A 22,971-nucleotide genomic window follows, 5' to 3' on the forward strand; every position below is an offset into this window, starting at 1 on the left:
TAAGGTTAATTATCTATTAGTCAACCAGAAGAATGAAAGGACCCAGTTCTAAAAGTTAAGGTAATATGACTGAGAGAAGACAAGGAATTTCTAAGCTCCTGAATTCAACCTTTAAAAAATGAAAACATATAGTATTGATGTCATTGTGAGTAGAGGGAGTATCCAAAAATGATTTGAAATTGCTAAATCTTGTTTTTTGGATTAATCATTTTTTCAGGAGACATCTTGGTTCATCAACATTTTTTGCAACAATTAGACTTTAAAAAAATATCCCAGCTTACAAAATATAGGGAAAAGTGGAAGTGAAAATGCTTCACACACACATAGCTGCATGCACATGAAGAAAAAAGGAGAAAAGTCCCTAGAGAAGTAGTAGAATGTCTTAGAAGTGTGGCTTTTATTCTGAAGGCAGAAATTCTAACTAGAAAAAAAAATTCTTAACAGAGACACAACATAATGTTTGTGGCATAGAGTCCAACATTTTTTTAAAAGATTTTATTCATTTATTCATGAAAAACACAAAGAGGAGAGAGAGGCAGAGACACAGGCAGAGGGAGAAGCAGGCTCCATGCAGGGAGCCCAACATGGGACTCGATCCCGGGTCTCCAGAATCAGGCCCTGGGCTGAAGGCGGCGCTAAACCGCTGAGCCACCTGGGCTGCCAGAGTCCAACAATTTTGTTAAATCTTTTAAAATCCTTTTTTTCTATGATCTAAAAAAACACAGCTCTATCTTATGTTGCATGATAGGTATATTCTTGAAAATCTGAGTAAAATGTAGTTTTTAGAAATTAAATATTTTAGATATTTGGAAGTTTTCTGACTTAAAAAATATCAGGGGGCACCTGGGTGGCTCAGTTAATTAAGCATCTGCCTTCGGCTCAGGTCATGATCTCAGGGTCCTGGGACTGAGCCCCACATCAGGCTCTCTGCTCGGCAGGGAATCTGCTTCTCCATCTCCCTCTGCCACTCCTCCTGCTTGTGCTCTCTCTCTCTCTCTGTCAAATAAATAAATAAAATCTTTTTAAAAATATATCAGAATGATGTCTGGGTAAAATTCTTCTGACAGGTAATAAACATTAGCGTTCTTAGCCTGCTCCACCGTGCCTAAAATGCAAATAAAGTCATTACACCAGATATTTTATTTCTTTTTTTTTTTTTCAGATATTTTATTTCAAAAATTCTTTGAAAGATTTGCACTCTTTATTTCTGATTTTCTTGTAGGGTCTGAATCCTCAGGTGAAATAATGGAATATAACAAAAGATGAAAGAAAATATATGGTTCCTACCGCTTGGCCAGAAATCTAAGGCTTTCTGCAGAGATTTGAAAAATGGCATCAAATGAAAGTATCAGCATCTTCAGTTCAGCATCCTTGGCTGTGGAGTATGTAGATTCACTTTTACCTGAGAACCCTCTACAAGAACCATTTAAAAATGCTTGGAACTCTATGTTGAATAATTATACAAAGTTCCAGATTGCAACATGGGGATCCTTGATAGCTCACTAAGTTCTTTATTTCTTGTTCTGTTTACCTGGATTTTTGTTTCAATTTATACCTTTTATGAAAAAGTACAAAATTCAAAAGGATAAACAAGAAACATGGGAAAACCAATGGAAATGTTTTAAAGTACTTCTCTTTAGTCACTTTTGTATCCAGCTTCCTTTGATCTATGGAACTTACTATCTTACAGAGTATTTTAATATACCTTATGATTGGGAAAGAATGCCAAGATGGTATATGCTTTTGGCAAGATGCTTTGGCTGTGCGGTGATTGAGGATACCTGGCACTATTTCCTGTATAGGCTCTTGCATCACAAAAGAATATATAAATATATTCATAAAGTTCATCATGAGTTTCAGGCTCCATTTGTAATGGAAGCTGAATATGCACATCCTTTGGAAACTCTGATTCTTGGAACTGGGTTTTTCATTGGAATCATGCTTTTATGTGATCATGTCATTTTCCTTTGGGCATGGGTGACCATTCGCTTGAAAGAAACTATTAATGTCCATAGTGGCTATGACAGTCCCCTGAACCCTTTAAATCTGATCCCTTTTTTTTTAAGATTTATTTATTTATTTATTCATGAGAGAGACAGAGAGAGACAGAGAGAGAGAGAGAGAGGAAGAGACACAGGAGGAGGGAGAAGCAGGCTCCATCCCGGGAGCCCGACATGGGACTCGATCCCGGATCACGCCCTGGGCCAAAGGCAGGCGCTAAACCGCTGAGCCACCCAGGGATCCCCTAAATCTGATCCCTTTCTATGCTGGTTCTCGGCATCATGATTTCCACCACATGAACTTCGTCGGAAACTATGCTTCCACATTTACATGGTGGGATAGAATTTTTGGAACAGACTCTCAATTCACTGCCTATAATGAAAAGATGAAGAAGATTGAGAAAAAGATGCAATAAATATCTCATCTCCACCATCCTGAAAGCACACACCTTCCTGAATTGAAGCGAATAGCTAACCTTGCTTCTGCGGAGCAGAAATAAACATGTGTCTTGGCTGCTAAGTGATACAAAGAACATTAATAACCTTTAATTATCTTCCTAGCGGGAACTTTTTCTACTTTACATAAAAGTTCTATATGTGTAGAAATAAGTAAATCTATAACGAAGTATGATTTTCGGGAGGAGGTTGTAAAGGCCGTGTTGCTAACCTTACAGAAAGCTTCTAAGTAATGGAAGAAGTATCAGTCTGTCTTTCCCCTGTAACACCAGAGGCCTGAAGCTAAGATGGTCTTTAAAATCTTGTAAATATATAGTGGCCATTTCAGTATCTCTTAGCAGGGTGTTGGCCTCATATGGAACTTTAAACATTTTCTAGAATTTGCCTAAACATCCAAGTATCATGGATCGAACCGTATGGATCGACAGTGAGAGTGAGGCGGCCAAATCTGGAATAACCTGCCCCAAGGACTTCCACTCTGGTCTTGAGCTGACAGGTTTGGGGTGATTCTCCTTCTTTGAGAAGCCCTTTTGGATGGCAATGTGCTATTGGTATCTATAAATTAAGGCGTTTCTGAATTGTCATAAATGGGATATTTTAGTCTAAATGTTTTCGGGTTACTTGAATTTTTTTTTAAAAAATTGAGCTTTATTTCTGCTATTTACCCTTTCATTTTTGTATATCAAGTTTTCATTATACTTAAAACTGTATCTTGAAACATTGTGAACTGACTTGCTGTATTTGCACTTTGAACTATTGAAATAGATGTGATTTTTTTTGTCTGAAAAAAAAAAGAAAGAAAATATATGTAAACATAACTCCATTCTCCTAAAGCATTTCACATCTGGGATTAGGGAGGTAGGAAATCTTGAATTATTTTAATATTATTATTTTAATTTTTCTGACTACTTATGAGTGTCACATGTTAGGCATGTCCCTATATTTCTTGCAGGTTTATATCTTCTGCCTCTACTGCAGCTCTATGGTGGAGGAATGAGGTCATCAAATCATCAATATTGAAATACAACTTAGAAATTATTTAACATAATATATGTGCTACTTTTTTCCAGGCATGAAGCAACATTAAACTGCTTTCTACATCTCTATCTTTATCAACTCATGTTTAAAATAGGCAAAAGAAAGTGTGCTAGACTTCAGTTTAATAATCTCAGCTTCTAAATAGAGATATTTCCAAATAGAATTAGAGGTACTGACATTAATCAATAAATCTGCATGTGCCCTGGGGTCAGGGTTCTGTAGAGATTTTGTCACTTTTTCTCTTGGCCCTCAGGCACTATGGTCAAGATTAGTTCAGTAGATTCACTACTGGTACTGATTCCCAGGTCCGAATCCCAGAAAAGTGGGAGTTGATTTTTTCCTCTAAGAGTAATTTTCATCTCTGGAACATTAACTTTTCCACCCTCATTCTCCTGAGATATGACTTTTATTTTATTTTTTTTGATCTTCTATATATGATGTCTGTGTTGTTTACTTGCTTATTGATTTATTTAAATAAGGTGTGGTTTGCTTTTCTAACCCCTAAGTTATGGGGGAGGATCAAGGAGCAATGAGATTGACAAAGTGATTTTTGCTCATCTGATGTAGTCCATTAACTTAAGTCAGTAACATTCGATCTAAAAACTTACTAGAAAAAAATATTTGTGGATAGTTATGTACTTGGGATAGGTAGTATCTTTCTTAGTATTATCACTGAAATAGAAGGCTAAAGGAGAAGAGAGATAGATCTAAGTACATTAAATTTAAAAATTTGGGCAGCCCAGGTGGCTCAGCGGCTTAGCACCACCTTCAGCCCCAGAGTGTGGTCCTGGAGACCCGGGATCCAGTCTCACGTCGGGCTTCCTGCATGGGGCCTGCTTCTCCCTTTGCCTGTGTCTCTGCCTCCCTCTCTCTCTCTCTCTGTGTCTCTCATGAATAAATAAATAAAATATTTAAAAATAAATAAATAAATAAATTTTAAAACTTAAGGTGTCAAAAACATCATACTGTAAAACTAAAAGGCAAAGTTAAGACATGAATCTTTATTATACCCAAAAAAGGCTTTTTATCCTTAATATAGAAAGAGCTTTCAAGTTTTCTGGGTGGCTCAGTTGGTTAAGTGTCCGACTCTTTTTTTTTTTTTTAAGATTTATTTATTTTAGAGAGCGCACATGATGGGGAAGGGTAAAGGAACAGGGAGACAGAGGAAGAGAAGCAGCAGGCTCCCCACTGAGTGTAGAGCCCAACTGCAACTCTGGGCATTTAGTGGGGCTAAATTACACAACCCTTAGATCATGACCTGAGTCAAAATCAAGAGTTGGACACTCAACCGACTGAGCCACTGAGTTACTCAGTGCCCAACTCTTGATTTTGGATCAGGTCACAATCTCAGGGTCATGAGATTGAGCTCCATGTCAGACTCCATACTAGGTGTGGAGCCTGCTTAGAATTCTCTCTCTCTGCCCCTCTCTAAATAAATAAATAGCTTTGAAAAGCAATAGAAAAAATAGAGGCTAAGACCAGAAATTCACAAAAGAAGAATTACTAATATCAAATTAACAAGGTTCAAAGTCATTGGTCTTTCAAGAAACACATGTTAAAACAATGAGATTTCATTTTTACCTGTTAAATAAATTATTCAATAAATGTTTTCTTTCATGCCTACTATGTGGCAGGTACTGCACGAGATATAACTGATAAATTTACAACCATGTTGTATTCCTACAACCCCTGTAGGAAAATGGTATAAGGGAAAATGAACACTTCATACAATGTTGGTGGGAGTGTAAATTAGTACAACACTTCTAGAGCATAATTTGGGAATGTGTACTTAAAACTTTTGACCTAATAATCACACATCTTAAAAATAATCAAGGATATTTCCAAAAATTTAACTATTAGGATATGTTTCAAACGGGTACCTGGATGGCTCAGTTGGTTCAGCATCTGCCTTTAGCTCAGATAATGATCCTGGGGTTCTGGGATAGAGCCCGAGTCTGCCTCCCTTCTCAGTGGGGAGCCTGCTTCTTCCTCTGTATCTGCTGCTCCCCCTGCTTATGTTCTCTCCTTCACTCTCAAATATATAAATAAATTTTTTTAAAAAGAATGTGTTTTATGCTTTTTTGTTTTCAAGTAACAAACCAAAATATAAACAATGTCAGTTTCAACAATGGGGTTTGGTTAAATGCATTGATATATCTAGCTGATAGAATATTATACAGTTATTAAAATTCAAGCTGAAGAATAGAAATATATATATAATAATATGACATAACACTATAAAACACGATCTTGATTATGTCCAAAAAATACTAGATGAGAGGAGCACCTGGGTGGCATAGTTGCTTCAGTGACCAACTCTTGGTTTCAGCTTGGGTTGTAATCTTAGGGTCTTGAGATCAAGCCCCGAGATGGACTGAGGGCTCAGCGGGGAGTCTGCTTGAGATTCTCTCTCCTCTGCCTCTGCTCCCCTCCCCCTACTCATACACAATCTCTCTCTCATGCTTGCTCTAAATAAATCAATAAAAAAAAATACTAGATGAGGCATATGCATGGGAAAACATTTAAAAGCTTATTTGCCAAAGTATAAGTAGTGATTATCTCCAAGTGCTGGATTATAAGTGATTTGTTTTGTCAAAGCTACCACTGCTGGACATTGGCAATGAACCAGAGTTTCCAGTTGGCCATACAATCACAAGGCCATACAACCATTCAGCACCCATGCAACCATTCTGTCTTTCACTTTCAGTACAGAATTCAATGAATATATGAGACAATCTACACTTGTTGTACTTTGTGTTGGATGATTTTGCCCAACTGTAGCCTCATATAAATGTTCTGAGCATGTTTAAGATGGGCTAGGCTAAGCTATGATGTTGAATAGGTTAGGTTTATTAAACATATGCTCAATTATGATATTTTCAACTTATGATGGGTTTATCAGAATGTAACACCATCATAAATTGAGGAAGATCTATATTATGCCTAGAGATCCCTTATTTCTTGATTTTTTTTTGTTGTGAGATAAATTTCTACACTGCTCACTTTATTTGAATTGATGTTTTCTGTTACTTGCAGGTAAACACATCCCAATTAATATAATTCGAAAAAACAGAGTTCAGCAATCTTCCTAATTCTGTTGTAGCATAACTCCCAGGGAGGAGGCAAGAATTAGGATCCAAAGGTTGTCCAAATGTGCTCGCTTCGGCAGCACATATACAAAGGTTGTCCAAAACAAAAAATGATCTAGAATTTGAAGAAGTGAGGAGTTGGTAAAAATACATTTTGGTGAAACCTTCTTTGATCAGAACATGATAAAAGGAATTAAACAATTTTCTTCTAAATCTAATTAAATAATCACTATTTCATATTTTAAAATGTTTTCTTCTAGAAAAATACTTGGGGTTTTTTTCGTTTGTTTTTAAAGATTTTGTTTATTTATTTATGAGAGACACAGAGAGAGAGAGAGGCAGAGACATAGGCAGAGGGAGAAGCAGTCTCCATGCAGGGAGCCCTATGTGGGACTCGATCCCAGGACTCCAGGAACATGCCCTGGGCTGAAGGCAGGCACTAAACCGCCGAGCCACCCAGGTGCCCTAATACTTGATTTTTTTGTTTGACAAAAATGTTCAAAACAAATACATTTTTTGATTTTCAAAATTTAAAAGTGACTTTATTATTCTCTAAAAGTTTATTCTTCTCTAAAATCTTCCAATACTTTTGATTTTGAAGCACACTACTGGGTATCTAATCCCAATTGTAATATTTTATTTTCGTGTAGTTAAATCTATATAAAGTAATCAGATTGCAATTTTTGCTCAAAAACATAATTTGCTCATGAAATTTATATAGAAAAAAAGGAATTTATATAGAAGTAGGCAATCTCATAAAAAATCTATTAAAACAAGAAGAAAAATAAATCATTTGGTTAAAAGTACTAGGGAAGAGGCTCCTGGGTGGCACAGTTAGTTAAGCATCTGACTGTTGATTTCAGCTCAAGTCATAATCTCAGTATCCTGGGATTGAGCCCCATGTCAGGCTCTATGCTGGGTGTGAGCCTTTCAGGGATTTCCTCTCCCTTTCCCTCTGCCCCTCCCACTCACGCTGTCTCTCTCTCTAAAATAAATAAATAAAACTTTTAAAAATAAAAAGTACTAGACAAGTGGTTCAGCTTTAATATCTTCTTTATTTTTATTTTTTAAGATCTTATTTATTTATTCAGGAGAGACACAGAGAGAGAGGCAGAGACGTAGGCCGAGAGAGAAGCATGCCCCCTACAGGGAGCCCGATGTAGGACTTGATCCCGGGACCCGGGATCACACCCTGAGCCGAAGGCAGACGCCCAACCGCTGAGCCACCCAGGCGAACTTTGATTTATTTTATAAGTAGCAGAAAAATCTGTTATGTGAGCTGATTTTAATTTCTTTTCCTTTGTTTTTTGTGGGTTTTTTAGGTTTCTTGAAAATACTTTTTTTTTAATTTCTTTTCCTTTGATATGCCTTAAATTCTGTAATTGCCTTTGTGATACTTGCTAGTGTCAGTTACTGATAATTCCTTCTTATCATTTACAAAATATAGTTTGAGACCTTTACCCGGATAGGTAGACTCAGGTATTAATGAATAACTTTATTGTTTCACGGTTGGGTTCTCTATTCATGTGAGTTTTCAGCTATTGATTTTCACTGCAGTGATTACTAAATGTCCTTGTTGATAATTTTATTTGGCTACTTATATTTTAAATCTTGTTTTTCAGTAGTGAATTCTTTTTTTTTTTTTTTTTAGATTTTATTTTATTTATTTATTCATGAGGGACACACAGCAAGGGGCAGAGACAAAGGCAGGGGGAGAAGCAGGCCCCTCGAAGGGAGACTGATGTGGGACTCAACCCGGCCGGGAGCGGGATCACACCCTGAGCCAAAAGCAGATGTTCAACTGCTGAGCCACCCAGGTGTCCCTAATTAGTGATTTCAAAGTTTTGACATTTGATAATTTGAGTGTTTCTGGACTTGGCTTAAGTGTTGAAACTCTTGGTTAATGATCAGAGACATTTAGGTGGTCCTAGGTGGTTCTTCTCAACCTTTGTTCACCGGAGACACTTGCCCCTCCTCCTAGTTCTATGCAAAGCCTACCCATTAATTGTAGCTCCACTCCTCTCTCCAACTAGGAAGAAGAGTTCTACAGGCATTACCTTCAATCCCAAAACAAATCATTAGGAAATATTGGCACTTTTCATCAGCAACAAATTACCAGAACATTCCTCCTGACACTTCATCACACTACACTGGCACCACATGATGCCTCATGACTCTCAGTGAAAAAAACACCACTCCAGTCGTTATTACAATGCACTGGAAAACAAGAAACAAAAGACAAAAAATAAAGACACCCCCCGCCCCCATCAAATTGGAGAGTAATCCTTGCTTGGGCAGTAATGTAATTTTTCTATACCTCAGTTCTCCTTACATACAAAACGAAAGCTACAAGAAGTTCTCATGAAAATATTAATAGTTTAACATTATTGTTTTGAGAGCTTTGACTCAACAAGATAGGACGGAGCGCCTGGCAAAATAGGGAGAGAATCAAGTGTGGAGGGCCTTAAATGCTAGGTGGAAGAGTTGGACCTTCATATGATAAAGATGCATAAAGATTACTGAACAAGTTAGCACCCTTATCATGGATATCTGTGTCTTAGGAGGAAAACTGGCAGCAGGATATAGAATGGAGGAGAGAGAGGTAGAAATAAGGAAAGTTAGGAGAGTATTGCAAAAGTCCAGACAAATACTGAGGGTAGTTGCTGTGGAAGGGAAGAGACCCATTGTTGTGGACTGGGACCAATTTAAGAGATAAGACAGATAATCAATTATAGACCAAATAGAATTTGTTACTAAAGGTGTGACGAGTGATGGAGGGGAAGGAGAGATCTGAATAGGATTTTGAGGTTTCTGGCCTGAAAAATGTAAAGATGCTGATGCCATTAAGTGACTGAAAGCACAAGGATGGTGTATGCGCGTGCGCGTGTGTGAGTGCATAGCAGGTGACATGGGGCAAAGGTTAAGGAATGATTTTGTTGCATCTTTTAAATTGCCTGTGGCCACTCCTGTGGTGCTGTCCCCCTGGACAGTTAGAGTAGGTCAGTAGAGTAGAGGCGCTTGTTCACATAAAGGAAAGGCGTACTCTTGTAACGCGGACAGCTCAGCTCATCTTTATAGCCCACAACCATTAGTGCCCCAACCGCTGAGGTGTTATTACCTCACCAACAGTAAAAGCTTGATTACAGCTGACTGTGCGGAGGCCCTCAGTTCCCACAATTTCTATGGGCAAAATATTAATTGTGATTAATTACCGCGTGGCATAATACAAAAACTAGACGATTCATTGTGGCTTCTGGAGAGCGCTTGCTCGTTTTTTTTTTTTTTGTTTTTTTTTTTGTTTTTTTTTTTTTCCGCTGCAGCCCTGGGGGAAAGGAAACTGGACGGCTCCCCAGGTGGCGCTCGGCCCTTCCGGGTCAGAGCCGGCCGGCCGCGACCTGCCGGCAGCCATGTGGGCCTGGGCCTGCGGGCCCTTTCCGACCCGGCGCTGCAACCCTGGGCGGAGGGCCCAGCCTTCCTTCTTCCCGCGGCGAGCCGGCCCCGGGGCCCCGGCACAGGGCGGGGCGGGACAGGGCAGGCCGCTCCGAGAGCCCGCCCCCTCCTGCCGCCACCAGCCCCGCCCCTCCCTCTACGGCCGGCTCCCTCCGGCCCCGCGGTGCGGTGCGCGCCTGCGCTGGCCCTCGCCTCGGAGCAGCCATGATGGTGGGTGTTCTCAGCGGTGCCGAGCCCCGGGCGCGCGGTGGGGGCGGCGGGCGCGGGGCGGGCGCGGGGGCCGCGCCGGCCTAGCACTAATGTCTCCCTTTGTGTCTCCCCAACTCCCATCTTTTCCTCGGTGCGCCGGGCCCGGCGACCCCGCAGGAAGGCCTGGACGACGGCCCCGACTTCCTCTCGGAGGAGGACCGCGGAGTAAGTTCTGCCTCCTTCTCCCTCGTGGGACCCTTCGGCCCCCCGCCTTGGCCCCCGGGTGTGGTACCGGGCAGGGTCCCCGGTCGCGCCGCACCTTCTCCCCGGCGTCCTTTCGGTTTCCTCGCTGCACCGCGCCCCGCCCTCTTGCAGCCGTGCCTCCCTCGGGGCCGCTCGGTTCTGATTTCCCCGAGACCCACGGCCGCTTACTTGTCCGCCGCCCCGACGCCGACCCTCTGCTGGACCCCCTCCCCTGGCCGGCTCGGGGCGCTGGGGGGAAGTAGAAGTGGAGGCCGGAGCTGGAGCCTTACCCCCACCCCCCGACACTTCGGGGGCTCTGAAAACCCATTTTCAGACCTTCGCGGCGGCACCCTCAGTTTTCTCCCGCTGTGGACCTCGAACCCGTGCCGCCCACTCCTATCTTCTAAAACGGATATAGTACATACAAGCTTTTTCTAAATTACCCTTTTGCAAGGAATTTTGCAGTTGCCGAACCTTAACTCTTCTCCAGTATCCTACGAGATTGTGCAAAGTACTGGAAGCTTAGGGTACCTTAACATTTCTTAATGTCCAAAAAATACATCTTTCACGGAGTTCTCTTGGTGGTTTGAGGCCAATTGCATGCTACTTAAGAAAGGGCCCCCAGGGCTCCGATTCCTCCCTCACACTCTCCCCTCATTTGCCCTGGCTGAAGGGTGGTAATCTATATAGTGCCTTGTACAAGTGAGCACTTGAAAAATACTGATATATGATTGCAGCTCAGTAAGGTTCCTTGGGTCCATCACATTTAACAGCCTGCACTTCAGTTTTCCATTTTGCCTTTACTTATTCATGTTAGTTAATGTGAAAGATACATCAGTCGATTTTTGGCAGCTGATAAAAATATTCTTGTAGGATATTATTTTTTAAATAAAAAAATGAAGTATTTAGTATTAACTGATGAGGGTTTTTGTTTTAAGATTTTTATTTATTCAGGAGAGATAGAGAGGCAGAGACACAGGAGAAGCAGGCTCCATGCAGGATGCCTGATGTGGGACTCGATCGTGGGACTCCAGGATCATGTCCTGGGCGGAAGGCAGACACCAAACCGCCGAGCCACCCAGGGATCCCCATTAACTGATGAGTTTTATAAATCTTTCAAGTAGAAGGATAAGGAGGGGGCTGCATTCTTTTATAAATGATGTTTTAATTTCTCAGTTTACACAAAAGCATCATTTAGAATTTCTAGTTAGTGTGAAAGCAGCATATAGGTTTTCTGGTTATTTCTAAAAAGTTTAGTTTCTAATAAGTTTTTAAAAACTCTATGGAGGGCATCCCAGGTGGCTCAGCGGTTTAGCGCCGCCTTAGGTCCGGTGAGCCGGGATCGAGTCCCATATCGGGCTCCCTGCATGGAGCCCTCTGCTTCTCCCTCTGCCTGTGTCTCTGCCTCCCTGTGTGTGTGTGTGTGTCTCTCATTAATAAATAAATAAAATCTTTAAAAAATAAAAATAAAATATATAAAAACTCTGTAGATGTGTATCTGCATCTTCTGAGATAAGACATTAAAGTTAGATGGGCACTTTAAAAATTACATTTTGGATTTTAAAATAGGGAAGCCAGTAGATTTGCCATTTCCTAATGAAAGGAGATGAATTGATTATAGTACAGTAAACTGATTATTCTCTTTTTAAAAAAGATTTTATTCATTCATTCATTCATTCATTCATTCATGAGAGACACAGAGAGATAGAGAGGCAGAGACACAGGCAGAAGGAGAAGCAGGCTCCATGCAGGGAGCCCGATGTGGGACTCGATTCCAGGTCTCCAGGATCAGCCCTGGGCAGACGGGGGCGCTAAACCGCTGAGCCACCCAGGGATCCCCTAAACTGATTTTTCTAATTGTAAAGCAGTTGGCATTCTTTCTTTAGATAACTTTGTTTCTAATTTTGTGGTCTACCAGCAAAAGCGAACAGGATTTGCTCTCTGGTAAAATCTGACTAATAATATTCAGTAGAAGTGTTAATTTTTGGAATATTTATGCTGATATGAAAATATTTTTTGGTTAACATTCACGTTCATTGCTTTATGCCTTTGGTAAAATTTGTTTATGAAACTCGAAGCACTTATGTAATGTGTCCAAAAACTTTTTTCATGTATTATAAAATTAAAGGGAAAGGGAGACAAAGAGCATGCCTGACCAGGAGGAAGTGAAAAAACATTACCATGAATTACAAAGCATTTAGACTGTCATGGTGAATATGAATTTATGTGCAGTTCTTCCTTATTTTTGTCCTGTGGAACTGGGTGAATCATAGTTATAGGTGGGCATTGTCTTAAGGACTGTATAAGCATTGTTTCATTATATCCTCTAATTATCCTTGTGAAACTTTTAGTATTCACCTTTTACAGATAAGAAATCTGAACCTTGAAGAAACTAAGTAAGCGGTGTAAGGTCACACAACCAATGAGTGGGAAAGGTAGACTTGAAACTAAACCATGTTTCTAATATCATAGCTAATACAAGTGTTTCTCAAAGTAGCCTTGAAACATTTGCTTCAGAATCACCTGGGGTGTTTGGATAACGAAACAAAAGTTTCTGGGTCCTGCTATAGTAAATCAGAATCTCCTGAAGTAGGGAGAAGGACATTTTACTCTTTAAAATATTTTTTTCTTTTTCTTTTTCTTTTTTAAATCCAGTGTAATTGCCATACACTACTTTTTCAGCAAACAACCAGGAATATTCTGTTGTGCACTGAAGTTTGCTTACGGCAATACAGAAATATCCAGTTTCCTTATATTGTGTTTGTTCTGATAGAAGTAGACTGCCATAATTAGAACTTTTAGACATTGTACTAAAAGTTAAGGTTATCTTGATCAGCCTTTTGAGAAAGTCTTGATAGAGAAAAAGCATGAAGTGCATATATTGATAAGAATTTTGATATAGGGATCCCTGGGTGGCTCAGTGGTTTAGCGCCTGCCTTTGGCCCAGGGCGAGATCCTAGAGACCTGGGATCGAGATCAGTCCCATATCAGGCTCCCAGCATGGAGCCTGCTTCTCCCTCTGCCTGTGTCTCTGCCTCTCTCTGTGTGTCTTTCATGAATGAATAAATAAATAAAATCTTTAAAAAAAAAGAATTTTGATATAAATCACAGATTCAAAATAATGCAAGCATTTCATACAGAGTAGCGAGTAAGCAAAACTAAAGGCAACATTTTTAGATACATTCTTAAGCAGCCTTCAATTTTCATCAGGATATTTGGCAGAGAAGAGAATCTTACAGCCTCAAGAAAATATTGTTATGTGAAAAACTTTTTTAAAAAGCAGGCTTTAAGAAATACACAGTATTGAAAATTACTGGCCACTCTTCAGCCGTACCTCTACATAATAGGCTTTTTTCCCCAAAATGAAGGACAGTGACATATTATTTAGTAAACAAATGAGCCCTTTGAACTGGACACATTTTGCTCTGATGTGCTTGTTAAATAAGAGCAGTGGGTGCCAGTGTGATGGAATAATTCTCTTTGCATTTGATTTTAATTCTAAATAAATTATTCATTGTTTTCAAAATTACTTCAGGTGGAGTCAAGACACCTCTCCTGGATTCTAGCTTTGCTCCTCTCTGTTCCTTATCTTTGTCAAGTAATCATTTTCCGGTCATGCAGGCAAGAAACTTCTGAATCCTATCCTTCATCTCCATATCAGAATAGTCACTGAGGCCATTTAATTTCTTTCTTTTTAAAAAAAAAAAAAAGATTTTATTTTTATTTTATTTACTCATGAGAGATACAGAGCGAGAGAGAGGCAGAGACACAGGCAGAGAGAAGCAGGCTCCATGCAGGGAGCCGGACATGGGACTCGATCCCGGGTCTGCAGGATCACGCCCTGGGCTGCAGGCGGCGCTAAACCGCTGCGCCACTGGGGGTGCCCGAAGCCATTTAATTTCCTCTCAAAAATGTTTATCCCATCTTTCATTTGTATGGCCCCACTTAATGTTTAGATAACTTGCATGGATTGTAGCAGTACCTGTCATTGATCTGTGTCTCCTGTCTACCTTCCAATCCAGGCTTCACATAATTTAAAGTTCCCTAACTTAAAATGACTAAGTCATATAAGGACACTAGTCAAAAGTATTTACTTGGACCCAGTTCTTGCAGTAAGGTTCAAACTCCTTAGGCTAGCATTAAACACAATTCGTGACACTTTCAGGCTGGCTTCATTTTTCTGTATATTCTTAGCACTAGACATTCTAGTCTGCTTGTCATTGCCCAGCCACCTCTGCACTTTAGTGTCTGCTTTATGCATGCTTATTACTGTTGTAGCATGCTTTTTTTTCTCACCTTTTTTTTTTTGTCCACTTGAAATTTGATTATCTTTGAAGTCTTGGCCAGATGTTTGCATTTTCTTTTGCACCTACACAGCATGTAGCTTGAACAGATTCCACATTTATTGATGTTATTTTAGATGAAAATATGACATCGATTATGTTGACAGAGGAAATTAAGAAAGTTCCTGCCCTAAGATCATCACAGGGTAGTGACAGTCTTATGATAGAGTGCCATGGGAGTACAAAGGAAGGAGTGTTTGCCTTTGGGAGAAGGGGAAGTAGTAAAGACATGATGATAGCTACATACCAATGTAGCATTTACTGTGGGCCAGGTACTTTGCATGTGTTAACTCAGTTCTCAAATCTCTGTTAAGTAGCTGCTACTATTCTACTTTGGAAAGAGAACTGAGGTTCAGAGAGATTAAATAACTTGCCCAAGGTTATAACAGCCAGTATGAGCTGGATTCAGACTCAGACAGTCTAGCTTCAGGTCTGGCACTCTTAACAGCTATTTATCACTTAAATGAACTAAGCCTTAAATATTGACCAGGAATTTTGTAGGCTCTCAGGGAAGAGGAAGGCTTGCCAGCAGAGTGGATAGCATGGGTAGGTAATTTGGTTCCACCTGAAGCACTTGTTCTTATAGGAAGCAAGGGTAGATATGGATAGTACAGATCAAGTATAAAGGGCATAATAATTAAAATTCTAAGCGATGTGAAGTCCTCAGGGATCATAAGCTGGGAAAGACCTATATGTAGATGAAGATAGCATTGTAGGTTAGGTTACTCTGATGTGGAAAGTGGTTTGATTCTTACTGTGAAGGCAGAGAAACCAGTTGACAGGCTGCTTTAACAATACGGATGAAAAATGCTGAAGGTGGGACACCCGGGTGGCTCACTGAGTGTCTGCCTTCGACTCAGGGTGTGATCCCAGGGTCTTGGGATCAAGTCCCACATTGGGCTCCCCGCAGGGAGCCTGCCTCTCTCTGCCTATGTCTCTGCTCATGAATAAATTTTTAAAAATCCTAAGGAAAAATGATGAAGGTATATGGCAGTGGAAGAGAGGATGAAGGAAGGAACATAGCAAAGAGGTGTATAGGAGATAGAATTGACAGGGTATAATGACTGTATAAGTACATGGGAGAGAAGGAGGAGAAAATGAGGAATATAGGAGAGAAGAACAGAGTTAGAAGGTAGATAGTATGTTTGACTTCATATGTGTTGGATTTGAAGTGCCTAGAAGGTATCTAATCCCTTTTCTGCCAAACTAGAGTGTAAGATCTGGAAGAGTGAGGCTTGTGTCTTTTCACTGTTCCATCCCTAGCTCCTAGGACAGTGGTTTGCACATTGAAGACACTCAGTACTTATTAAAGTGAATACGTCCAGGCAGATGTGTCTAGTTGATAACATGAAAGTATAATTGGGAATTTAGAATAAGAGGTCTGAGTTTATGATAAATATTTAGGAGTTATAGTCGAGAATGGCTGAGATTGCCTAGGCTAGATAGCACCTGTGGAAACCAACCCTTAAGGGTTACAGGGAAGAAATGGATCGATAGTTTGACAGGGCTGAGAGGTAGGAAGGATATGAGAGAATTCCCGTAAGTTGAGAGTTTAAAGAAAGTGGACAGAATGCTCACCAAGGCAAAATACTGCAGAGAGGTCAAAGACACTAAAAAATACTGGATTTGAAAATTAGATCCTCTGTGTGAAGGGTTTGTGAGATCAAGGCTAACTAGAAGAGCAGTGTATGAGCAGATTGTGAAGCAGACAGCACAGTTAAAATGCTCAGGTGGACAGATAGCTCATCCCTCCAGAGGACACTGCTTATGAAAAAGTGGAGAATATGATGAGGCTAGATTTATTTGTAGGAGAGTTTATTGATGGATCTGAGGGGGAAAAAACAGCTGCTAGTGTTTGTTTCTTTAGAATGTGGGAAACAAGGTCACTTGTTGAGAGAGGGGGCGGAAATGTAAAGAGTTGAAGTAGTAAAAGTTTGGAGTAGTTGCTGAAGGGAATCAAGGGGAGCTGAGCAGATCTACTCAGGAGTGTTGAATGGTTTTAAGAGCCTAATGCGGCAGCCCCAGTGGCACAGCGGTTTAACGCCGCCTGTGGCCTGGGGTGTGATCCTGGAGATCCCGGATCAAGTCCCACATCAGGCTCCCTGCATAGAGCCTGCTTCTTCCTCTGCCTGTGTCTGCCTCTCTCTCCTCTGTGTCTTTAATGAGTAAATAAATAAATAAATAACAAATAAGAGCCTAATGCAATTTGAAGACCATTAATTTGCAGTAGACCAGTATAAACAGTTGTGACTTTTCTCTAGCCACACAGGCAGCTAAGAAAGCAAAGGTGATTGTTGAATTGATCCTGAGTGGGAATTTGCAAGCCAAGTATGAGAAAAAGCAATGAGAGTTGACGGGACCAGCAAGAAAGGTATTGGCGTGACATACGCAGTGGAGTGGAAGAGGAGGGAAATAGAAAAGTGTAACAGGCTGCAGACGTGTGGAAAGATCACAAGATGGGGAAGTATTATAAGGTTAAATTGTACAGAATACAGTTGGTGAGGAAAAAGAATGGGAAATATTTAATTTTGTGTTTTATCACATAAAATTGTCTCCCTCACTACATATTTCTTGAAGGCAAGGCTTTTTGTTCACTTTATATGCTACATAACACCTAGGGCAGTTGTTTGAAATTTATTAAAACAAGATGAAAAATCGATTATTTGGTTAAAAGTACTAGGGAAGCAGCTCCTAGATGGCATAGTCGATTGGTTAAGCCACCTGACTCTTGATTTTGGCACCGGTCATGATCCAGCCCCGAGGTGGGCTCTCCATTCCATGGGGAGTCCACTTGTCTCCCCTTCTCTCTCCCTCTGCCCTATCCACAGCTCGTTCACATGTACTCTCTCTATATATAAAGTAAATAAATCTTAAAAAAAAAAAAAGGCATTAGAGTGACATATGTGACCCTAGTAATGTTTTGTTGTTTCTGGTATAGTATGAGAGGAAATCTATTGCAAATTCCAGTTTCCAGAAAGTGTGTGTGTGTGTGTGTGTGTGTGTGTATATCACACACACACACACACACACACACACACACACACATATAATCAACCACTAATTTGACTGCTCAGTATAAGACATACAATAATAATAGAAATGATATATTATAGGACTTCCAAAATGATATCTGGGCTAGGAGTTCAGTAGATTTAAAATTTGGACTGAATTTGTAAGCCTAATGGAATTTACTTCTGTCTGTCTTAGGGGTTTTCCATTTACTATATTATAATTACAGTTCTTAGCCCGGTTATAGTTACCACCTTTCTTTCTACTCTTCTCTCCTTTGCACTCAGCATGTGTTTATTGAAGTCACCACTGAGAATAATAGCAGTGAATAAAACAAAAATCCATGTCCTCACAAAATTGACATTCTAGTTAGGGAGGACTATTAAAAAATAAGATACAGGGATCCCTGGGTGGCTCAGCGGTTGAGTGTCTGCCTTTGGCTCAGGGCGTGATCCCAGGATCCGGGATCAAGTCCTGCATCGGGCTCCTTGCATGGAGCCTGTTTCTCCCTCTGCCTCTCTCTCTGTATGTCTCTCATGAATAATGAACAAAATCTTAAAAAAAAAAATTTAATTAAAAAATAAGATATAGTAGATGGTAAACAAGTGATATGGAAAAAAATGAGGGAGAGATCGGGATTATTTGAGAATGGAGGGGAGTTGAGCTATAGTCTTAGGGTTGCCAGGAAAGACCTTCCTGAGAAGGTGACGTTTTGGTAAATACTTGAAGGAAATGAAATAGTGAGTCATGCAGATAGATATCTGGGAGCAGAATATTCCAGGGAGAGAACACAGTAAGTGCAGACTCCTGAAGTGGTAGCATGCCCCAGTGTTTAAAGAACAACAAGGAGGGATCCCTGGGTGGCGCAGCGGTTTGGTGTCTGCCTTTGGCCCAGGGCACGATCCTGGAGACCCGGGATCGAATCCCACGTCGGGCTCCCGGTGCATGGAGCCTGCTTCTCCCTCTGCCTGTGTCTCTGCCTCTCTCTCTCTATCTGTGTGTGACTATCATAAATAAATAAAAAATAAAAAAAAAAGAATGTTCTAGGATAGATACTCTATAGTAAATGAGTCAGTATAGTAAACTAGTAGCAAATGTCTTCTTTACTAAATAATTATATATGGAAAATCAGCAGTAGGGCAGTGTCTTTAAATTATCTTTTTTTTTTTTTTAGATATTATTTTTTTGAGAGAGAGAGAGAGAGCAGGAGGGGGGTGGCAGAGGGACAAGCAGACTCCCTGCTGAACACGGAGCCTGCCACTGATGCTCAATCCCAGGACCCTGGGGTCATGAACTGAGCTGAAGTCAGATGTTTAACCAACTGAGCCACCCAAGCGCCCCTAAATTATCTTTCTAATAATACTATATTTATGTTACTTAATCCATCTTCCCTGCCAAATCTTTCTCTTGACCTTGACACAAATGTTTAACCTAGTCAGTCTCTGACAAAACACAAAGTTTATCAGCCCATGTAAGGATTAAACCAGTGAATGTTATCTAATGAGAATTTCCTCACTAGTTTCAGACAGTTAATTAAATGTTGATGAATCACAAGTTGTTTGCTTTCATTTTTTCCCTAAGTAAAAATTCTAACATTATTATCTTTAAAGAAAGAAGAAAATATATCTGAAAAATCTTGTGTACATTTTATGTAACATTAGATTTACAATACGATACCTTATCAAATCTAAAGCACAATTGATTGGAAGGTATACTTTTATGTACCACCAAGAAAGAAAAACTACTGTCAATTAAACTGTAATTTGTGGTCAGTTGCAAGACATTCCTATTTCAAATGTTAAAATGTGCAAAATACGCATCTAGAATTGATGAAATATAGCAGATTACCTTTCAGTGGAAGTTTTGTATTTATGTGGGGGATGATTTCATTTTATTGACCAGCTTTTCCATTACACATCTTAGTTATTAGAAACAGGACTTTAAAAAAAAAAAAACCGTAATGTGTGTGAAGCACATCTTCTTGTCAAACAAAGTAATTCCTTTATGTCTCCTTTTCTCTGTAATCTCAGGAAATGGGAAAAAAAAATTGAGGTATGAAGTGTACACCGGAACTGACTAGAAAGATGTAATATCAGAATGAACACTTCAGCTGATATTTTGAATTTACTATGAAATTTAAATTAGAGGAGTCACAATCTCACCACCATCATTTTGCTGTGACCACATTTATGATTCATGCACTTTTCCCGATACCAGTTCTAGAACATAGTTACTAAAAGAATGAAAAAGACAAATGATTGAATTAATGGCCATTGAGGCAATATATGAATGGCTACAAGCTTTAATAATGCATGCAAAAGAATTTACAGAAGAGTTAGAAAGTAAAGAAGTAGAAATGAGAGAATAAAAGAGGGAACTATTGTGGTCATGATCACAAGGGTGTAACCTGTGTATTTGTCAAAACTCTTCAAACTATATACTTAAAATCTGCATTTCATTGTATGTAAGGTATACTAAAAAAAAAAGCAGTAAATATATAATATAGGAATGTTTGTTATCAATAAAAGTTACAATTTTAAAAAGCCAAGTGTTGTACTATCAGAAAAGGGGGGAGTGTTTGATATATAGGGATAAGGAAATACAAGAAAAAATAATTTGGAATAATCTTAAATTGGAATATAAATAAGTTACTTAAATGTAGAAACCTGAGAAGTATGTTACCACATTGATAACACAACAGCTAAAGTAAAATTAAGTCTGAAAATGAAAATGTATATATACATAGGAAATCCAGCAACAGGGATGCCTGGGTGGCTCAGTGGTTTAACATGCCTTGCCTTCGGCTCAGGGCATGCTCCTGGAGTCCTGGGATCGAGTCCCACATCAGGCTCCCTGCATGGAGCTTGCTTCTCCCTCTACCTGTTTCTCTCTCTCTCTTTCTGTGTCTTTCATGAATAAATAAAAATCTTTTTTAAAAAAATCCAGCAACAATGTTTTATGTAATCATTAAAAAGATTAGCAATTGAGATGAAATTTTGACAATGTAAATGCAAAGACAACCCTGAAAATCTAGGCTAGGGTTCCCAAACACAGTTTTTAAGGCTTATTCCCCAAAGATTAAAAAAAATTTATTTAAATTCAATAATTAAGTAAATGATTAGTTTCAGGGGTGGAGTTCAGTTATTCATCAGTTGCGTATAACACCCAGTGCTCATTACATCAGGTGTCCTTCTTAGTGCCCATCACCCAGTTATCCCATCGCCCTACCACCTCCCCTCAAACAACCCTCCATTTATTTTCTCTAGTTAAGAGTCTCTGAAGATTGTTTTGATAAGTCTGTGTTAGGGACTGGGGTTCTGTATTTTTAACAAGCACCTAGGTTGATTCTTACCAGTTGCATTTGGGAAATGCTTAAGTAGGCAATGAAAACATAGGAAATGGAGAAAAGCCAAGGTTATTGTTCCAAAATCATAATGATAAGTTTATTCGTTTCGTGTGGCTGCTGTAACAAATTACCACAAATTTAATGACAATACAATAGAAATTTATTCTCTTGTACTTCTGTAGTCCAAAAGTCCAAAATCAGTATCTTTGAGCTGAAATCAGGGTATTAGCAGGACCACACTCCCTGAGATTCTAGGGAAGAATTTCTCCTCTAGCTTCTGGTGGCTGCCAGCAGTCCTTGGTTTGTGGCTGTGTCACTCTAATCTCTGCATCCATGGTCCTGTTATCTCCTTTTTTGTCTGTCTAATCTCCCGGCACTTCCCTCTTATAAGGATACATGTAGCTGCATTTAAGGCCTATTTAGATAATCAGGATAATTTCCCCATCTCTAATCACACCTGCAGAGCCCTTTTTTTCCCATATAGGATAATGTCCACAAATCCAAGGATGTGGATATTTTGGGGGAGCCATTATTCAGTCTACCACAGTAAACATCTTAAAAGTGGCCTGTGATTGTGAGTAAAGAGGAAAAAAGAAAGATTTTTTTTTAAGATTTTATTTATTTGAGAGAGAGAGAGAGAGAGAGAGCATGAGTTAGGGAGTGGGGGAGGGAGAAGAAGACTCCTTGCTGAGCACAGAACCTGAGACGGGAGCCCCCAGGACCCTGAGATCATGACCTGAAGTCAGACACTTTGCCGACTGAGCTACCTGGGTCCTCCAAAAGGAAACATTTCTTAAAATAGAATTAAGGTAAGGGGTTGGAGAAGAGGTAGGCTAGACCATATGAAGGCCTGTAAGACTAAGTCAATGGAAGAAAACCAAAAGACTAATATTTTCAGTATTGCAGAGGCAATGAGATAGTTGGAAAATGAAAAAGGAAACTTCGTAATTCAAGGCAACTTTTAATTTCATTTATCAGACAGTAGGCTATGTGTAAAACTGAGTACAGTAACAGATATTTTAACATTTTAAAATGTTTTATTAAGTTTATAGTATAAACTTTTAAAAATAGGATTACTGATGAAATATAACTTAATGTAAACTTAAGTTACCTATAAAATTTTTACTAAGGGTCATCAAAGTACCACATAATTTAAACAGTGATTAATTTTTTTTCTGTGAATCTTAAGTAATATATGTAATGGTTTTTATCTTTTAAAAACATATCTTTGGGATCCCTGGGTGGCGCAGCGGTTTGGCGCCTGCCTTTGGCCCAGGGCGCGATCCTGGAGACCTGGGATCGAATCCCACATCGGGCTCCCGGTGCATGGAGCCTGCTTCTCCCTCTGCCTGTGTCTCTGCCTCTCTCTCTCTCTCTCTCTCTCTCTCTCTGTGACTATCATAAATAAATGAATGAATGAATGAATGAATGAATGAACGAACAAACATATCTTCTCAGAACCAGTAGTGCAAAAGTGAAATACTGTTAATTTTTTTCATTACTAATGAAAGTTAAACAACTCTATTTAATGAAGTTTCATAAGATTTTAATAGATTACAGGATTTCTGTATAAAGGCTTCCCTCCCCCCCCCCATTTATAAAAGTAATGTATGCATTTTGTGGACAATTGGGAGAATAAAGGAATATATAAAGAAGAAAATCCACACTTTGTTGTATTTTCTTTAAGCCTTTTATATATACATTTTTATTTTTTCATTTTTTAAAGATTTATTTTTTTGAAGAAAGCTAGGTAGTTAATAAACAAGGCTAAATATTTCTTTGCAGCAGGCTAAGACTTTATTTTCATT

At 39.5% G+C, this 22,971-nt stretch overlaps 1 protein-coding gene and 1 pseudogene across 1 annotated transcript in view; both read left to right on the top strand.

The window, feature by feature from the left end:
* The first annotated feature begins 1,329 nt into the window (after positions 1-1,329).
* LOC129499501 (methylsterol monooxygenase 1-like) lies at positions 1,330-2,416 on the top strand (annotated as a pseudogene).
* A 7,757-nt stretch (positions 2,417-10,173) lies between these two features.
* Positions 10,174-22,971, top strand: part of SNX6 (sorting nexin 6) — a 60,435-nt gene continuing 47,637 nt past the window's right edge. Inside the window, exons 1-2 of the mRNA XM_055309260.1 lie at positions 10,174-10,243; positions 10,400-10,447. Coding sequence (XP_055165235.1) covers positions 10,238-10,243; positions 10,400-10,447 — 54 coding nt within the window. The 5' untranslated portion in view covers positions 10,174-10,237. The remainder of the gene's footprint in view (positions 10,244-10,399; positions 10,448-22,971) is intronic.

The sequence above is a fragment of the Nyctereutes procyonoides genome, unplaced genomic scaffold (genome assembly GCF_905146905.1).
Source record: "Nyctereutes procyonoides isolate TBG_1078 unplaced genomic scaffold, NYPRO_anot_genome, whole genome shotgun sequence".
Classification (NCBI taxonomy): domain Eukaryota; kingdom Metazoa; phylum Chordata; class Mammalia; order Carnivora; family Canidae; genus Nyctereutes; species Nyctereutes procyonoides.